Consider the following 19,326-nt stretch of genomic DNA (forward strand, 5'->3'; position numbering starts at 1 on the left):
GTATCCCCTCTTTCAGACTACAGTCATTTTAAGAGTGGCATTAAACTACTACAAATAAATCAACTACGTTAAAATATGCCAGATTTACTTCAATTGAATTTCAACCAGAAAGTTAATTTGCTTTTGAGACAACATCTATGTAGCTGCTATTGGCCTGAAACTTAATATTATATGTAGTGGTCTAGGTTGGTCTCTAACCTGTGCTCATCTTCTTGTCTCAGCTCCCTGAGCAAGGATTGCAGGTGTTCCTGCCCTCATTGTAGAGACATTGATCTGTATCCTTCACCCATTGTTAGCTTAGTAACAAATGCTTTTCAGCAGCCATCTGACTTCTTGGTATCAGTAATACTATTTTGCAAAAAATAAAACTATAAAACCTAAAAAACAAAAACAAAAACAAAACAAAACAAACAAACAAACAAACAAACAAAAACCCTAAACCACTGTGGTGACAATGGCAGTTATGAAGCCTGGTGACTCCTTGTGTTATCTTGAATATTGAGAGAATTTTCATTTCTTACAAGTATTACATAGCTACCAGGAAGAACCAAAACGCCCATCTGTGGGTCAGTTACAGAGGTTAGGGATGAGAAAAGAACAGAGAATAGAAACTGTCAACAGTTGAGGGACACTGCAGTTTGAGGGACAAAGCCAGAAAGAACCAAATTCTGTATTTGTCCACCATAAAAGGATATTTGCCTCTGAGAAGCTGACTCATGATAACTGGTTGAAGAGTTAATCTCCAATGCTTTGGAGGCTCTGGGAGGTGAAATGAGTGGACTGGATTAACTGGCAACTGTCTTTTTATAGAGTTGAGCCTGCTGCAGCTGCTGGTGGGATGGAGAGCACATCTGGCTACAGGGTTTGTTAGTGAAGATCGTTGTCATTCCTCAGGAAGAGAGTCAGGTTTCCTTCTAGAAGGAAATGTAACAACTCAGAAATGTTTTATTTTTCTCTTGATGGTGAGCTTTTTCCCCAGTGGGGTGGATGGCGCTGACTTCTGTGGCTTCCTCCTTGACACCTTTGCCCACGGTCTTCAGCTTCTTTCCTTTTGTCAAGCAAATTCTTTTTTGTCTCACAGAATTGCCACCCTCATAGTTGCTACATTTCTGTGCCTCTGTCCTTCTACTGAATGCTTTGCTGAACATTCATCTTTTTTTTTTTTCCTATTAGTGAGAAGAGGGGATGTCCTGGCAGCATGGAGCGGCATTCGCCCCCTTGTTACCGATCCCAACTCTGCAGACACTCAGTCCATCTCCCGAAATCATGTCGTGGATGTCAGTGATAGTGGCCTCATCACAATAGCAGGTACGGGGGGCAGGGGGTGTAACTCACCCTTTGGATGGTTTCTTTTCAGTCTAATGAACAGGCATTTTGTTTTATTCTGCCATATTTCTTGCCAAGAGGTCACTTTTGCTATTATTGGCAGATGGTTAATTATAAGGAAAAACTCAGAATGCCAACGTAATGGCTTAACAATTTCCTTGCAGGAGGGAAGTGGACCACGTATCGCTCTATGGCAGAAGACACTGTGAATGCTGCTATCAAGATTCACAACTTGAAAGCAGGACCAAGTAGAACAGTTGGGCTGTTCCTTCAAGGAGGCAAAAATTGGAGCCCCACACTCTACATCAGACTTGTCCAGGACTATGGCCTCGAGAGTGAGGTTCGTGTGCGTTGGCACGCTGCTTTGCTTTGATGTTGCTGAGATCTTGTTCAGTGGCCATGGCGCGGCATCCCTGATTTACAGTGACCCTTTATTGGGCTTATTCCCTTTTGTCCACTGCAAAACAAACCCCAGAAAAGGTGATCCAACTGTATTATGATTGCCTAAAAAGTGGCTCACATTTAGTGTCTCGTTGAAGCCTGCAGTATATTATTTGGTTTGTTTCTCGGGTACAAATTTCCCCAACTTCTTTGCACCCTGAGTGTAAGGAAGAGTCGTCTTCAGAAGTAACATCAAGAGTAAAACGAAGCTGAAGCTTCATCCGTCAAGTGATCTGGTGCTGCGTGATGCTGAGTCAGTGCTGGTCTAAGCATTCACAGCCCGAGTGGTTTCCTCCCACAAAGGCTGAACCTAATACTCCCTAAAGACTATTAGTCACAGGCTGTAGGAAAACTGACAGCAGGAGAAAGGAGTGTTGATTTGTTCCATACCTAAGAGGAAAGACGCCCAGAGTGCCTTGCCTGTCTAAGGCAGTGTTATCATCTTATTTCCGTAGGTGGCACAGCATCTTGCTACCACCTATGGTGACAAGGCTTTCGAGGTGGCCAAAATGGCAAGTGTGACTGGAAAACGGTGGCCTGTCGTTGGAGTGCGTCTCGTGTCAGAATTTCCGTACATCGAAGCAGAGGTAATGCAGTGGTCAACGGACTTCCTGTGCGCTGGTGCTCTGCCATTCATCTGCTCATTCTATCTTTAACAGTCACGTAGTGCTAAGTTTCAAAGCACGCGTGGTGCACGCCTTTAATCCCAGCACTCGGGAGGGAGAAGCAGGCAGAGCGCTATGAGTTTGAGGCCAGCCTGTTCTACAAAAGCGAGTCTAGGACAGCCAAGGCTGTCATAGAGAGACCCTTTCTCGAAAAAACAAAACAAAACAAAAAAGCCCAAAACCAAACCAAACCACCACCAACAACAAAACAATCAAAGCACACTTGTCAGCCAGAATCTGGAGTAAAGTTTCGGGCTTTCACAAATATTTAATTTTGAAGTGATGTTAATAGTGCTAATAGTATGAGGGTTAATTCGGGAGTTTGTTCACAACTCTGAAAAATGGGTTTGTCTCACAGTTTGTAGCTCTTTAAGTTCATAACACTTCTGTCTTCACTGGTTCCACACCCTCCAGCTTTGATAGTTTCTCAGAGATTTGTCTTGTTTCTCAACTTGTTTTCTGGTACTGTGAAATCAAAGGCCATGCTGTTGGTTTCATTGTGCCTTAAACAAATGGTGTCCAGTAAGCTTCGCTTGTTGGTCTCTAAGGCAGAAAACCTTTACAGCCTAAAGAGCTGAAGCCACAGCGTTTGGGTCCCCATCCTTTGTTTATTCAGCCATGTAAATGAATGTTTCCATTTTGCATAAGCAAAGGGAAGTGATTCCTGTCGGTGGTGGTGAGAAATCATGCCGTTTGCATGTCTACGCCTCTGACTATTCAGAAAGATGGCATTCACTCTTACCCAACCCACTCCATTTTCCAACCTACTGTGGCAGGAGTGGGAGGGGCTTGTGCTGTGCCACAAGCGTGCCTCTGTCTGATAGAGAGCAAGGCAGGCTAGGAAAAAAAATGTCACCTTTTCTCAAAGGTTTATTTTTTAAATGTGAAACTTTATTATTTTTTTTTTTTTAAAAAAAGATTCAAACTAGCATATTTTCTTTAACTTAGGTGAAGTACGGGATTAAGGAATATGCGTGCACCGCCGTTGACATGATTTCGCGTCGCACCCGCCTGGCATTTCTCAATGTCCAGGCTGCAGAGGAAGCCCTGCCTAGGATTGTTGAATTAATGGGCAGAGAATTGAACTGGAGTGATTTGAAGAAACAGGTATTGTATAAAAGCCTTTGCAAACACGGTTCCCTTTACAAACGTATAACAGCGTGTTCTGTTTATGAAGGCTTGCATAACGTTTGATGATGGTTTTAGGTTTCCTGCTAACTTCTACATTATCCGTATCTAATATTGCTAGGTCTTAAGAAAATGGAAAGAAAAAAAATAAAGAAAATGGAAAGATATTCTTTTGCCAGAATTTCACTGTTACAGAAATCTAGAGAATGCTTTTAAATTTGTGGTTATAATTCCTGGGAAAGATACAAAAGATAGTTGGGTACAGTCTTTTCTAGGTCTCATTGGAAATACTCCTAATTTCCGTTCTTGATAATCATTTGCTAAAAATAGTGATTTCACTGCCTGACCACCAAGGCTTATTATTTTTATCACTTAATTTATTTTTAAAGAGACCTTCACAATGTGAAGAAAAGTATCATTTGATGTCTTATATTTATTATCACATTAAAAAAAAGAAATTCTCCAGACAGTGGTGGCACACACTTTTAATTACAGCACTCAGGAGGCAGGGGCAGGCAAAGCTCTGAGTTTGAGGCCAGCCTGGTCTACCGAATGAATTCCAGGGCAGTCAGGGCTATACAGAGAGACTCTCCTTCCCCCCGATTCCAGTGATGCTTGGATATGCATGAGGCATAAACATATAAACATATACACCTATAGCATATATATACATATATATAAACAAACTCATCTACCCCCGCCCCAATCTCCACACATACACCTGTCATTGTGGTAATATACAGAAAATCTTTCTTTCTTTCTTTCTTTCTTTCTTTCTTTCTTTCTTTCTTTCTTATTAGCCCAAACTTTTGATGGTCATAGGGGTACACTGAGAAAATATCTTCTTCATTCACCAGGTCCTCCTCCTTTTTAGACTGATTCCATACAACTCTTTGTTACACATCACTGAACGACTCCTGGGCAGACTCACTAAGGATATCCACACTGCATGCTAGTAGATACGTATCAACTCTCAGTGCTCACTTTATTGGGCATAGTTGATTCAACTCTCCCTCTTGAGCTGTTTGTTGGGAGAGAGTTTGCACTGTAGCCCAGGCTAGCTTGAACTCCTTTTTAACCCTCAAAAGGAATCTTTCTTTTGAGTCATTTCCCGGCTCCTTCAAGTGCTGTCCCTTGAGCATTCTCCACGCCATAGAAACTCATTCCTCCTCAGGGCTCAGGACCCAATTTCACCATCGTCCTTTGTACATTTGTACATACTCCATCCAGAGCTACTCAGAATCTTAACATGCTCATCTTCAAATCCTGGCTGAGTGTCACCCTTTCTTATTGCGTTCATTATTGTCACTTTGATATAGGCTTGACTTCACTACATTCTTCGAAGGCACAGTGGCCATGTGTCCTTAAAACTGTACTGAAGTAATTCTAGTGTCGTGTTCCTCAGCGATGTAACTGATGGTAGCAGGCTCTGGTCCTCATTGTGCCTGTAGGAAGAGTAGGCCTGTCTTTGGACTATCAGTGTGGAGTTGCGGTGGATAGCCCAGGCTGGCTTGGAACTCATGATCCTACTGCATCAGTGTCTTAAGAGCTGGGATGATCGGCTCGCGCTGGTGTCCAGCTACAAAGGGATGGCTTGTGCCCAAATGTTAAAGCTGAGGAAACAGGTCCGGTTTCTACACGCGGTAAGCTGTGGAGCTACCATCAAAGCCTGTCAGTGGTAGAAGAATCAGGGTATGTTCTTATATATATAAAAAAATTATACTTGGAATGATTAGACAGTAACCTATTTTGTGCTAGGAAGTAGGAAGAAGGAGGAAAATTCTAAAAACCAGTTGTGCTTAACATTTCCAGGTAAAGAGAGATTTAACTTTATTTTAAAAAATTTTGCAGATATACATTCTTAGGAATGCTCCTAACTTTTTTAAAGTAACAAAACTAAACTAAAGCTATTATTCAGTTTCTGAAAAACAGGGGCTTAATGAGAACAGTGACCAGCCTGGAGAGTACAAAAGAGAAGGAAAAAAGAATGAAAAGGTTAGAAAGTTGTACTTCTGAGAAAAGGTTAAAAGCATTGGGATTATTTAACCTGCGAAAGCGAAGGAGGGTGATAAATAACTCTGCATAGATGAATTGTGTTGTTTCTACGGTCAATACCCAATGAGTGACCCGTATACTGAACATGGTGTCAAATAGTGTAGGGAATAATAAATAGCTCAGAGTTTCAAGGACCTTTAACTCTAACTGGGTGGCTAGAACACATGCGTATGTTAGAAAGGCATGTGTGTCTTCAAAGCTTACAGATATATGTGGAGACGTTGTTCTTTGAGATTGAAAGTCAACTAATACAGAAAAATAAAGTAGGCAGGACAGCCCTGTCTCGGGGAGTTGGGGAGTGACCAAGGAACAGGAAAGGACATGAAAGAAAGTGGCATCACTAAACTGTGTACACCAGGGTGTGAATTAATGTGTGTACGAGGATAACAAGTAGGGTCAAATGGGAGATTTTGTAAAATAAAAGTGAATAAAAGAAGCTTTAGTTCAGATGACTTGAAACTTTTGAAATGCTATGTGTATTGTCAGTTCCAACAGAGAGATTTCCTTGGAGACCTCACACTAAACTTGTGTTTTGGGAGGGCTGAACAGGAGGGCATGAGCGTCATTTAGAACATATTTAGGGAAATGCTGTTCAGAAGAGAGGAAGGGAGACTTTGTGATATTTGTATAAGATATATTTTTATTTTCTGTTTTTTTAGTTTTTTTTTTTTTTTTTTTTTTTTTTTTTTTTTTTTTTTTACTTTTTTTGAGACAAGGTTTTTCTGTGTAGCCTTAGCTATCCTGGACTCACTTTGTAGACCAGGCTGGCCTTGAACTCACAGTGATCCGCCTGCCTCTGCCTCCTGAGTGCTGGGATTAAAGGCATGCGCCATCACGCCTGGCTGTACATTTTTATTTTCATTGTGAGACTTTACATTTCAAATTTAAAACAAACAGGAGACATAGCCAGATAGGAGGTGACTCTCCATAACTTTTATTTCAGTCAAGGGAGTTTGCTGTTGGGATTCTTTCACTACTATTGATCCTTAAAATACTCTAATACAAAGAGACCAGAAGACAGAAGGTGGCAAATGCGACACCAATTTCAAAAGCAGAAAGCAAAGTATGCCTTTGTGACTTAGGAACAGTCTTCATATTCTGGCTATTTTTCCAAATTATATTCACAAAATTAATATATTTACTATGAATATTATTTTGCATGAAGAGTAGACTATGGGAGGCTGATAAAAGGTCACTAAGTAAGAAATGTTTTATATAGGTCTTTTTCATATTAGAGTAGGGATCAGGAGAATGTTACAGAAGTGATATATAGGGACTCAATAAAGTATTTCATACAGCCTCATGAATCTTTGCAAAAGTAGCAGCTTTTCCTCTTTTTTTTTTTTTTTGAAATGAAATCACCAATTTCAGCTTCTGAAGAGATCTTTGATAGCAGGTTGCAAGCACTCTGTCCCCTTGGTCTAGTCTAGTTTAGTCCAAATGTTTACAGTGCAGTGTTGATGCTGTGCTTTTTTGGCGTACCAATAGGCAGAGGAATGAGTGGCTATCTGATAATAAATGGAAACAGTGGCCAAAGTGTACTAGGGCTGTTTCTATAGAAACAAATGATAAACCTTGTATGAATGTAGGCTAACCAGGTCTGACAGGGCTTATCGATATAGCATGTGCAGTAAAGAAGAGTGGCTTTAGTTGACTATGACTGCTAATCAACAGTAGACCATGATTGTCCCCTACTCCAGTGTATTCTTTACTTATGTTAATATAGCTCATATATCTAGAGAGATGGCATTGAGTGTTACTCCTCTGTAGGTACTTGCCTCATCTCTGTAGAAGCATGTTTTGTTCTGACAGATTCTATAGCAGAATTTGTGGTATGGAACAATACTCCAACATGGCATAGGGCTTTAAAGTCACACTTCTCCTGACTAACGAATCCCTAAGGAGTAAAGTACTTGATGCTGCTCTCATTACATAACCTATGATACGGAAACACAGGAGGATGGTTCTACTGTAGCAAAGTCTTGGTCTTCCCAAGCAAATTGTAAGAGTTGGAAGGCGATATGTTTAATCTCAGCGTAAAGTGTTCTAATAGGCACACCAACCTTTCTTGTTCCACTTTGAGTAAAGTTATATTACAAGTAGTAATGTGATTTAGACAGACACACAGACAGACACCTTAGGCTCCTGTTTGTGCAATCTATAATGGAAACACAGGGATCTACGGTGTGGCCTGGATGGACAGATTTCTCCCTTCTTTGAAATATCACGATTATTTGATGGAGCATGGATGAACTTCACACACAGGCTAGGTTTGTGAACTGAGTAAGAGCTTGTAATTGGTGGAAAGGCCCCGAAGCTGCATGTGTACCAACATGAATTTTAGAGTTTATATAAAATGGCTCGAAAGGATTCCTTGAACAACAAAGTCCATTTTAAAACCATGACTGGTGGGTTTTATGTGTAGAGTGAAGCCTGCCAGTGAAGTGTGCCACTGGAGATAGAGACTTCATGTTTTATTTAATCTCACAGATTAAAAAAAAAATTTTTTTTTTTAAATTCAGCATTATGGATGTTTTAGTTCCTTTGTTGCGTTTGCTTCTGGAGAGAAAGGTGGTGGGGGAAGGGACAATGTCAAAAAGCCAGTTTGTCTTCCTAAGGACGCAAAGCCTAAGGAGGCACCAGGCCTCATCACGGCCAATGTCCCCACAGTGGTTTAGGTGACAGGCCCCACTTCATGGTTGTTTCACTTTCACAGTCAGTATTTGGGGCCTGCTGAATTTGGGACATTGTTTGCTGTGAAGTTGCAAATTTAAGATACACGTTGGCTTTTGCTAGGTGATAGCGTATGACAGACAACATTTTAGAGGCTTAAGCTGTAGACAAGACTCAGCCATTAAGACGACTTGCAGCTCTTGCAGAACACTCCCACACTCACACTGCGCAACTCAAAACTTGTGTGCTCCAGCTCCAGGGAATCTGATGCTCTCTTCTGTACATATGGGTACCCCACATGTGCACATAAACCCCCAACACCCTCGTGTGTGTGTGTGTGTGTGTGTGTGTGTGTGTGTGTGTGTGTGTATATGCGCGCCCTCACACATATATAAGCATAATTATAATAAAAATAAATCTTAAAAACCAATCTCAGTGGCTTAACACATTTAGCAACTTTTGTTTCTTTTTGTTTTTGAGACATGTTCCCTCTGTGCCTCCCTGGAACTCCACACTCACAGAGATCTGCCTGCCTCTGCTTGCCTGCTCCCCCAACACTGGTATTAAAGGTGTGCACCACCATAGGCAGCTTAGGCATCATTTGATGTCTCTCCCTCATGTCTGTCTAAGCCAGGAAAAGAGTTAGAGAAAATTAGGAAGTCTCTTTAAGCCATCATCTTCCAAAAATGAAATATCTTATATCCGTTCACGTTGTAGGCCAAAGTCAGTCAGATGGACAAAGCTCACAAAAGTGGGATTAAAAAATATATGTATAAGGGAAAGGCATATATACATACATGAGGAGAAGGCATGAGAGCAAGAGAGAGACAGAGATGGATTATGTGTGTGCGTTGATACAGGTGAGGAAAGAGAGTTGCAGACAATATACACTAATATAGTCACTTGAGGTAGTTAGGCAAAAGAGTGACGTAACGGAAGTTAAGGGCAGTGTTTGTTGCAGTAGCTGACTTGGGATACTGAAAACAGTGACTGTGGAGGATGCTGACTCTCTGGCAGTCAGAACCCCGTGCAGAACTTCTGCAGAACCGATCACAGGCACCACAAGCTGTGCTAGACTAGATGTTCAGGTTCTTTGTTTCACTTGTCTTTGCTTTGCTTGTCATCAAGCTTTAGGAATTTGTTCTTGTGGAATGTGACAGTCAATAGCATACAGGAGCACACTACAGTAAAAAGAAACAGCAGTGCTGTAACACGTACAACAAGCATTCTTATATCGTGGGGAAACAGTCAAACACAGGTGATGGCATGCTCTATGAAACTTAAGAGAAGGTGAGCTGAGCCCAAGGCCCACCTGAAGGTGGCTGGAACCAGCGCTCAGGGGAGAATCAGGCAGCAGGTGCAGGTGGCCGTCCCAGGTGTGGAATGTTCCAGCATGCTCTGGGTCTGCGCTTATTAGAGTGTGTTGTGAGTTGCCCAACTAGAGGGAGTGGTAATAAATCCTTCACTAAAGCTGGATGTTGGTTCAACGAGAATCAGTTTCTGGTGATAAAAGAGATAGATGGAACAATCAATAGCTCCTATAAATCTGTGGACTTTCTGTATGTCTCTTTCTTTTGTAGGAAGAACTTGAAATGGCCACGAAGTTTCTGTACTATGAGATGGGCTATAAGTCTCGAACAGAACAACTCACAGATCGTTCTGAAATTAGCCTGAGTCCTTCAGATATTGATAGGTACTTCTAACAGCTCTTCCTGCTCCTTCAGCTCCTCCTCTTCCGTGTCCTCCTCCTCCTGCCTCTCTTATGTGAGACTTTCTGCATATTCAATTTTGTGTTGTAGGTACAAGAAGAGATTTCATAAGTTTGATGCAGACGAAAAAGGCTTTATTACCATTGTTGATGTTCAGCGTGTACTAGAGGTAATTATATATATTATTTTTTTCTTCATTATCAGTCTTTGGGGATAGAAGGATATATAAATAATATTGGTTAGCTATTATTATTATTATTATTATTATTATTATTATTATTATTATTATTATTATTATTATTATTATTATTTGAGATAGGTGTTTACTGTGTAGCCCTGGCTGTCGTGGACTCACTTTGTAGATCAGACTGGCCTTGAACTCAGAGAAATCCACCTGCCTCTGCTTTCTGAGTGCTAGGATTAAAGGCATGCGCCACAACGCCCAGCTTGGTTAACCGTTTTTACAAATCATATTTTTAAGGTTTTGGACAGTCGTCATATTAGAGGAAGGCTATACTTCACTAGTTAAAAACCTAATTTCTCTGTGCTTTTCTGTCTAGAGTATCAACATTCAGATGGATGAAAACACACTTCATGAAATTCTTAATGAAGTAGATTTGAACAAAAACGGGCAGGTTGAGCTCAATGAATTTTTGCAGGTGAGTTGTGCCGAGACAGATGTGTTATAGTGTCTTTGCTTTTGTTTGCCATTCTGTGAAGAATGGATTCTTAGGCCTACCCTTTCATTACTCACCTCATCCTGAAAACATAGCCGGATCCAGCAGCAGCTGATCTGTCTGCCCTTGAGGATGAGCTCTGTTTGTGCCTGTTCATTTTTCTTTCTCTTTATAAGAGGCATCTGTTTTATTGGTTAATTGAGATTAACTCCAAGTTAGTTATGGCTTACAGAATTGCATAAGAAGTATGCTTTGGAGTGTGATTGCTGGACCGCTGCCTGTGATGAGAGGCATACAATATTTCTAGTATGGAAAGTCATTGTTTCTTTTTTTTTTTAAATGGGAGAAATTATAATTTTTAGTTTTATTCATTGAATTAATCACACTGACTTAAGATTACGATTATTCAATTCTTAACGTTTTGAAGAACCATAAAAGCAAATGAGAAGAAACTTAAGCTCTGGGATCAAGACCACAGATTTAAACATTTTCATGTCTGATGTTCAGCTAACCAAAGTTTCAATTGTTCAATCACTGTAACCATGAAAGGGATCTATTTTGTTACTGTGGCCTCACACTAGATGCTTTACATTACCCGCTTGATAGTCCTGTAAAGGAAAGAAATTCAACAGCGCAGCCCTAGCTGTCCACTGGACTCTGATCATTGGAAGAAAGCATTGGTTTCTGGGCAGCTAGATTTTTTTTTTTTCTTCTGTAGTGTTTCTTGGTCAGGTATTTCAAATGAATGCCAAGTCTTGCTTGCACCATGGCAATGATGAATGCTGAACATGAAATAAATTAATGCTGGGATTTTGGTCAATGTCAGCCCTTTCTTCACTGTGTCAAGTTAAACAAACAAGATCAAGGCAAAGGAAATGGTAATTGTCTCTCTGGAGATGAGCTGCAGATAAGAGCATTGTTGAATCTAAATGCAGGAAAATTTCGCAGGTTGTGTCCAGCATTACAAAAAAGAATGTTGAGTTATTTAACTAACTGTTTAACTAAATGTGAATTTTAAATTGAATTTGAGATTTATGGTTAGGACTTAGAAAACATGTAATGCCTCATTTTGTATGTTTTTTTAAGGAGAACATTTTATTGTCTCAGAATTTAAAAAAAAAAAAATCTCTTCTTTATGCTTCATTTTCTGTGCTTTGCAAATAAACAACAGCATTTAGACCTGAAAAACCCAGGGTTTTTAGAAACAGTAAGAATCTAATTTAATGGATATGCTGTGTGGCTTGGGTTTTAAGTAATTTTCTTGAATGTAGTAGAGTTAAACACATAGAAAACAATTTAAACCACCTGCAGGTTTTCTTGTAGAGTTTTAAAATAATTGGGTATTTCCTTTTCATTCTAAATGAAAGTGACTATTCATGCTTTCAATAAATACACAGCATAATTTCCAAGATATAAAACACTGGCCCATTTTCTTGTGAAATCTATTCACACCTAGATATTTTTTTCTTCTTCTTGCAATGTAGTTTTTAGATACACACAATGCTTAGTGGAAAAGTTTTAGTTTGCTGGAGGTTGACACAGGAATCTCTATCAGTGGCTGAAATCAGAAGCCACGCTCTGACAGCTCTTACCTCCAATAAATTCCAAAGTCCTCCCAGAACCAGACAGAAAACAATAAACAGAAAATTGTTCTGTCTTTACATGTCAGCATTCCTTAGGTAAAATATCTTTCAGATATAAAGTATGTTTCCACATTTGATAGTATAATGAAGTATTTTTGTTTTTTGATGACTCAGAGCCCACATTTATCCTGTTAATAATGTGTTGTTGGATATGAGTGTTCCATTTTCAGTCCTCATGATGGGAGGATCACCAATCACTATAGAGACTGTTGGGTATGGGACTTTGTTTCCGGGTCTGGCCTTAATGACACTTGTGTTTGTAGGAGTCGATCTCTCATAAGTAGTTGCTCCTGGAGCAGCTTTCAATAAGGTCAGGAGATTCAGCTCCAGACGTCGGGCAGATGCCCAGGACTCCCAGGTGGAGCATGCTTTTGTGAAATGTATCTCCATAGGCTGAAACCCTAACTCTGAAATATTTTAAATATTTTCACATATATTTAAAAAAACATAACTAACTCTATTTAGTACATTGTTTAAAATAGAAGAAATTCTGTTTTTTTGTTTGTTTGCTTGTTCGTTTGTTTGTTTTTCAAGCCACTAGCTAGTTCTACATTGATGTGAAGGAGGACTCAGATTGCAAGGTGCTGGACTGATGGCCTCTACCTGCCATCTGTGAGCAATTTTCGAGCTAATTCTGATCATATTCATTGGATAGAAACGAGTTAGGTAATCTGAGGGCTAAGTACTTTTGTTCTTACGGAAGATCTCTCAGACCATTTTCAATGACTCATCTATAAATTTGTTTAGAAAGAACTAAAGGAATTCGGATTTAGAGGACTTAAAATTTCAGGTCCAATAACTCTGAAAAATAATCATTAAATGTAGGCAGTCACCGTTTGTCTTTACTCTAACCCTTCTATTCCATCTCAGGATTTCAAGGTAGAATTAAATATCTAATATTTGAAGGTAACTTTTCAGAAAAAAAAAAAAAGATCCAAATTGTATATGGAGAGCTAAGGTGTTCATTGAGTTTGCTTTTGGGGTTAGCCTGATCTCCTGGGTAGGTGCCGTCTTTGTCAGCTGTACGAAACCTGTCTCCCTTCACCTCCCCTTGAACTATTCAAAAAGTTTGTGTGCTCTGGGGCCAGTTTACTTTTCCTCTGTCTGGCACGGGGAGGAGCTGAAAAGAAGAGTAAAGGAAGGTGGTCCGGCTGCTCAGTGTGTTCCGTCTTCTCTCTTAAAGCTCATGAGTGCAATTCAGAAAGGAAGGGTGTCTGGGAGCCGCCTCGCCATCCTGATGAAAACTGCCGAGGAGAACTTGGACCGCAGAGTCCCGATTCCCGTGGATCGGAGCTGTGGAGGATTGTGAGTCTTCCCACTAGACCCACAGCCAGCACTATGTACCGACCAGAGATGACTTAAACCACTCTAAAAATAGTGCCTATGGTAGCTGCATTTTTAAAAACAACAGCAACACAACAACAGAACCTAAAAAACACTGGAAAACATTCCGAAACTTTGAAGATGTTGGTGTATTGGCCAATCCTTTATTTTACTTGCCATTCATCCTAGCTTCTGAAGTGCTTGTTCTCCTTTTCAGTGCACATCGATTTAGTGTTTCGTGTCCGTTTGGCAACCTGTCAGACTTGACACTGCCTTTCTGCTCATTCATTCACATGAGTTTTAGGAGGTGGACCCCGCACGTACTGGAAGGAAGCTAGAGAGATTTTTTTTTTGTGATCACCCAGAGTTCTGAAGCTCCAGCTTGTAGAGAATACCTCCCCTCCCCACCAGAAAAGCATTTGACCTATTGACGTGATATGGAGGAGTCAGGAGACTTCCCATCACTTCCTTCCTTCCCACCTCCTGCCTAATAACACTGCCCGCTTTTCTGTCTAGCATAAGTTTGGTTGATCTGGAGGGGGAAGACAAAAATTTAGATCTGGTTGAGATTTGGTTACGTTTCTAAAAGAAACTGAAAGCTTCCAGACTCGCAGGAGTAAGATAAAGACAGCACTGACATTTGCCGGGAGGTACAGTGATAGTTCCTTCTCAGCAGTTCATTTTTTTTTTCCCCCAGACACTGCTGGCTTTCTTTGAATATTATAGTTGCCAGAAAAAAAAATCCTTGCTTTTTTTTTTTTTTTTTTTACTTTAAAACCAGCATTTGAGTGGCAAGATGGATATAATGGGATGAGACCAAATCTTTCCATTCCTCATGGGAGAACTATTATAACACAATTTTCAATCCCACAAGTCCTGTATCTTGCAGTGTGTGGCATTGTCAGGCCTGCTCTTGTTGGGGTGGGCACTAGTGGTGGTATCTGCAAAGAGATAATCAAAAAATAAAAATTGGGCAGACTTTTGTTAACTTTAATTACAAAATTAAAATTAGGCATACCACTTTAATATTCAAGGTCAGTTTTTGTTTTGTTTTCTTTTTTTGCCAAAAGCCTTTCTCTTTGTGTACTAAATGGAAAAATTCTCATTCTACCAAAAATAAAATTAAATTAAAATGAATCAGAGAAAGACACCAGGCATATAGATTGAACATATATTAAAGTGTGCATTGAACTCAGCAAATAGTGCATGGGATAGAGATGCCATTTGGAAGATGCTTTCCTTATATTCTGTTGGTACTGTAACTAGTAATCTTAATATTTATTACTTGTGCTCCCTTTTTCTGAAACTACCAATGATTAGCTTCCTGTGCGTAAGAGGAAGTACAGCCCAGAATTCACACTTCTCTCCTGGCAGGCTTTGTTGCACAGACTTTGTCTTAGCCTTGTGAACTGGTACATAAAACACCTTTGGGTTACTATTTCTGCTTAGGCAAACATGGAGTCTTTCTTCCTCATTTATTACGGGTTATGAGTCTGCATATCAAAATGTAAACTGGGCGGGTCTCTTACCTAAATCCCTTACCCACCAGCCCCCCTACCCCTGAAATATGCAGAAACTGCAGGGAGAGACAACTGAACTCATTATTAAATGGAGTTTAGATACTTCCTCTTCTATATCAGGGAAACCTGACAGAGAGCAAGTGATGTCACAGCAGGTGTCACTGTGAATTTTTCTTTCAACGTGTGAATTTTTTTACACTGGTTTTTGTCTTTTGTTATTATTTTTAAATAAATGGAAGCATGTGGCTTTGCAATTTAATGTTTTTCTATCATGACAATAAAATTCACTTTATACCTAGTAACAGTTAAGTCGGCAGAAAATCTGTCCTTTAAAACATCCCAGATGACACATCACAACAACATTCTACATTTCTACTCCCTCCTCTCTCTTTCTCTCTTTCTTTCTAGTTAGATCAAGATAACGGTGGCTTGTATCATCCCTGATTCTCTTACAGTAGGGACTGAGCTCAGAACGTGACATGCTCAGACTGGCGTGTGTATGTGTGTATGTGTGAGTAAAGCGGGTCGTATTTGTACATGCTTTGCCATGAATGAAGTTCCCTTAAGGACAAAGAGAAGTGTGTGTTTCTTCATTTCAGCATGTCTGCCTTGGCTTCAAATCTGCTCATTTTGAGACATGCTCCTTCACCAATCCCAGAGACAGACTCACTTCAGAAATGAACTACTTTCATGACATTTCTGTGAGTGAGTAAAGCACCTAAAGCACCCCAGCATTTTTCTATGAGTTTCTAATTAAATCTGTACAGCTTTTTGTTGTTGTTATTTGTTTTTAAATTTTAAATCCAATTTGAGCAAAGGGAAACAGACACGAGAAGAAGCCCCCTTTCAAACTCAGTCAGAGAATAAAACATTTTTTTCTTTTCATGTGAGCCTGGCCTTTGTTGCTTCTGTAGGGGTGTGGAAGTGGGTGTGCAGGGGCTGCCTCTATCATCAAGTGATTTATTTCAAAAGCCTTTGAGGGGATTCAGGTGAAGGAACCCCATCTGTGCTGGAGAGCCATGTACGCCTTTAACTAGCCTCCGCCCCAGTGGAAATAACAGTGATAATGTTGGATTACTTACGTAGCTAAGGCTGTTTGCCTCGTATCCATCTTGCTGTGTATTCTCGCTTTCAATCTGTTCATACTGAGCATAACGTCAGATTTCTGCCATCAAATGCATGCTTCGTATTCTGCCTTAGTTTATGGCTTGGTTTTGTCTATTTCAAAATATGTACAACAGAAATGTCCATTCTGATTTTGACTCAGTACAACACAGGGGTTGCCATTGATAGTTTTTCTTTTTTATGCCTTTGTAAAGGTCTTTTACATAGGAATGTAATCACACATTGATGTCACAGATGCTGTCAATTTGCACTGCATTTTACTCTAGGGAGTAAAAAAAATGCCCTACTATGTTTTAAAATAATATCAAGTTTTTACCCAGTACTGGAGAGGACACACTCACTGCATGCTTTCATACTTTTGCAATTTTATGTATTATGTTGGATTATCGTTCTAGACTGGTCTGTTAAATGCTATGTTTGAGGCTGGGTTGTCATTTTTATAACTGTCTTGGTATTTTATCGCCATTATTTATTACTTTTGATATACAGAATGAGCTGCATGCATTTATAGAGCAATAAGAAGATGTATTTAATGTGCCTTGTTTTTAACTAAGAGCCGAAAGCATGAATCAATAAAGCTGATTAAAAGAGTCCATTGGCTGGCATTTTGATGTTGCTCGCGGTCAGACAAATAACTTTAATTACTGTTGAAGTTTGTAAAAGTTTGAAAATATTTTCAGAAACTATATTTTAAATAACATACATTAGTTCTTTTACATTAGAATTTTGCAATTTTATGTTGTGTATCTGTATTGACAGATGTTACTTTATGAGACTTCTAAATTGTTTGTATTAATTTGTTGCTTTAGCTTTTAGGGCATGGATTTTGTTTTACGTGACCCTAGTCTACATTTATCCCATTACAACTCAATAGAATTCTTTTCCTTTTTTTTTTTCAACCCAAACCTCTCAGCCTCCACATTCCCAGGCATGCTGATGAATTTTATCATAACTAAAATCAATAGAAATGAATGGGAAAGATTACATAATCCATTTTGATCATCTTACATGTCAAGTTAGTGCAGGGTTGCCAAGCGTTGATAAATGCTCTGACAGAAAAAAACAAGCTATATATTTTCATTGTCAGTAAATCAGTAAAGCTGTTATCAGTTTAACACTGGCCAAATTTTATAATGCCCATGTTATTTTATAGGTTTTAATTTGCACATGTACAAGGAGTGCTTTCTCCATTCATGGCTCACACGTGCTCAGTCCAGGTTGAGCGTGTCCAGGGGCATTTTTGAGTTTCTCATAGTCCTTCGAAACTGTATCCCAAGTGAACTGTTCCCTCCCAGAGTTGGAACAATAGCTATTTGTTCAGTGTCCAGAAAACAAAAAAAATACGTAGCAGTTAAAAAACCTTTTCCGTTGATACAGTTTATGAAATTTGATAGCACTTAAATAAAAATTGTCAAAATATTGCTCCTAGGTTTCAAAATACGTAAAATTGATGGTCACTTAAAGAAGAAAGAAAGAAAGAAAAAGGAAACATGATACTGGCCTCAATATTTTACAGTTTTTGTCAACAATGCATTGTCTCTGGTGTCAGATTGCGTCAATGGCATTTGACTTATGATGAAAAGAAGCAACAGGAGTTTTAAATTGATCTGGCACCGTCATAATGAGACAAGTTCTATATAAGAAGCAGGAATGATGAGCCTTTTATGCCTGTACTTTGTATTTTAGGTCTCTAATTAGCTACCTAACTTGTGAAATGCAGGCACAGAACGTGATGTATGCAAGCCTCAATGATGACGCCACGGACAGCCCTGCAGGCCCTGTGCTAAGAGGTGCAGCGTGAAATCCGTTGTTGTCCTTTTATCTCTCTCTTTTTTAAAAAAATTTATTAATTTATTCATATTACATTTAAATTGTTATCCCATCCCTTGTATCCTCCCACTCCTCCCTCCCTCCCATTTTCCCCTTATTCCCCTCCCCTATGACTGTGACTGAGGGGGATTACCTCCCCCTGTATATGCTCATAGGGTATCAAGTCTCTTCTTGGTAGCCTGCCTTTTATCTCTTAAATAGCTGCCCAGGAACTGATGTGAGCTAAGCCAAATACTGCCCTAGACAGCAGCAGCAGGAGGACTCGTCTGTTGTCCACACTTGGCATGGAATCAATGCTTAGCATACATTGCCACCAGAAGTACTGACATTGTAGTTACTGGAACTTAGGGGAGAGGTTCATGGGATGCCTCCTTTAGGAAGGCGCTCTGTCGTATCTTGCCAGAAGCGTAGGAGGACTGAATTGTAGAGCGTGCCTTGGGTATTAGAGTATGGTGCATGGTACAGCTTGTTTGCTCTACAAGCTTCTGAGCCTTGCAGACCTATTGTCACCTGTCTTAAGCAAGGTATTCCCTGCACTCATTCTCCAAGTAAATGGCTCCTGTAGGGCAATCTGCACTTTTATACTGGCTGCTGCTAGCTTTCTTTCACTGTGTCATGGTTGGGGGAGGAAGGAATATCACACACACACACACACACACACACACACACTCACATCCAGAGAAGACAGAAACAGAGATACTACAGAGAGAGAGAGAGAGAGAGAGAGAGAGAGAGAGAGAGAGAGAGAGAGAGAGAAGAGGGAGGGGAGAGGAGAGAGAAAAGGCGAGAGAAAGGGAGGGAAGGGAGGGAGAGAGAAACTGAGAGATACACACACACACACACACACACACACTTCTATGCCTTAAGAGCTCATACTTAGTGTTCTTTGTTGGCTTTCATCTCATTCTGCACAACTGGGTCTAAATTTTTATTAGCTTTTTCTTTATCTTGAATTTAGACTTTCTTGATTTTGTTTGTCTAAAAAATCTAAATGCAATAAGCTCAATTAACATAACTTTTTCACCTGACCTCAGTGCCCTCTTTTAATCGACGTCTTCTTCAATGCATACCAGCCTCTTCCTCATCAGAGGAGTTAGAGTAAACAGTCATTCCCATTATAGGTTGCTTGTTTGGTTTTCTCACTGTTGCTTCACTATCCATTTTTTTTTCCCCTTCCATCCCCATCATTAATTGATTTACAATTCATTTTT

At 39.8% G+C, this 19,326-nt stretch overlaps 1 protein-coding gene across 3 annotated transcripts in view; it reads left to right on the top strand.

Annotated features, from left to right (window-relative positions):
• Window positions 1-19,326, top strand: part of GPD2 (glycerol-3-phosphate dehydrogenase 2) — a 159,827-nt gene that overhangs the window by 120,548 nt on the left and 19,953 nt on the right. For 2 of the 3 annotated variants that reach the window (XM_084800261.1, XM_084800262.1), the window contains exons 10-17: window positions 1,174-1,308; window positions 1,491-1,666; window positions 2,223-2,354; window positions 3,381-3,539; window positions 9,869-9,981; window positions 10,088-10,166; window positions 10,558-10,656; window positions 13,501-13,622. In XM_084800261.1, coding sequence (XP_084656387.1) covers window positions 1,174-1,308; window positions 1,491-1,666; window positions 2,223-2,354; window positions 3,381-3,539; window positions 9,869-9,981; window positions 10,088-10,166; window positions 10,558-10,656; window positions 13,501-13,622 — 1,015 coding nt within the window. Of the gene's footprint in view, window positions 1-1,173; window positions 1,309-1,490; window positions 1,667-2,222; window positions 2,355-3,380; window positions 3,540-9,868; window positions 9,982-10,087; window positions 10,167-10,557; window positions 10,657-13,500; window positions 16,877-19,326 lie in introns of those variants that run through there. The other variant, XM_084800263.1, reaches the window with a different exon arrangement.

Source organism: Acomys minous, assembly GCF_964271855.1.
Source record: "Acomys minous genome assembly, chromosome: 10".
NCBI lineage: Eukaryota > Metazoa > Chordata > Mammalia > Rodentia > Muridae > Acomys > Acomys minous.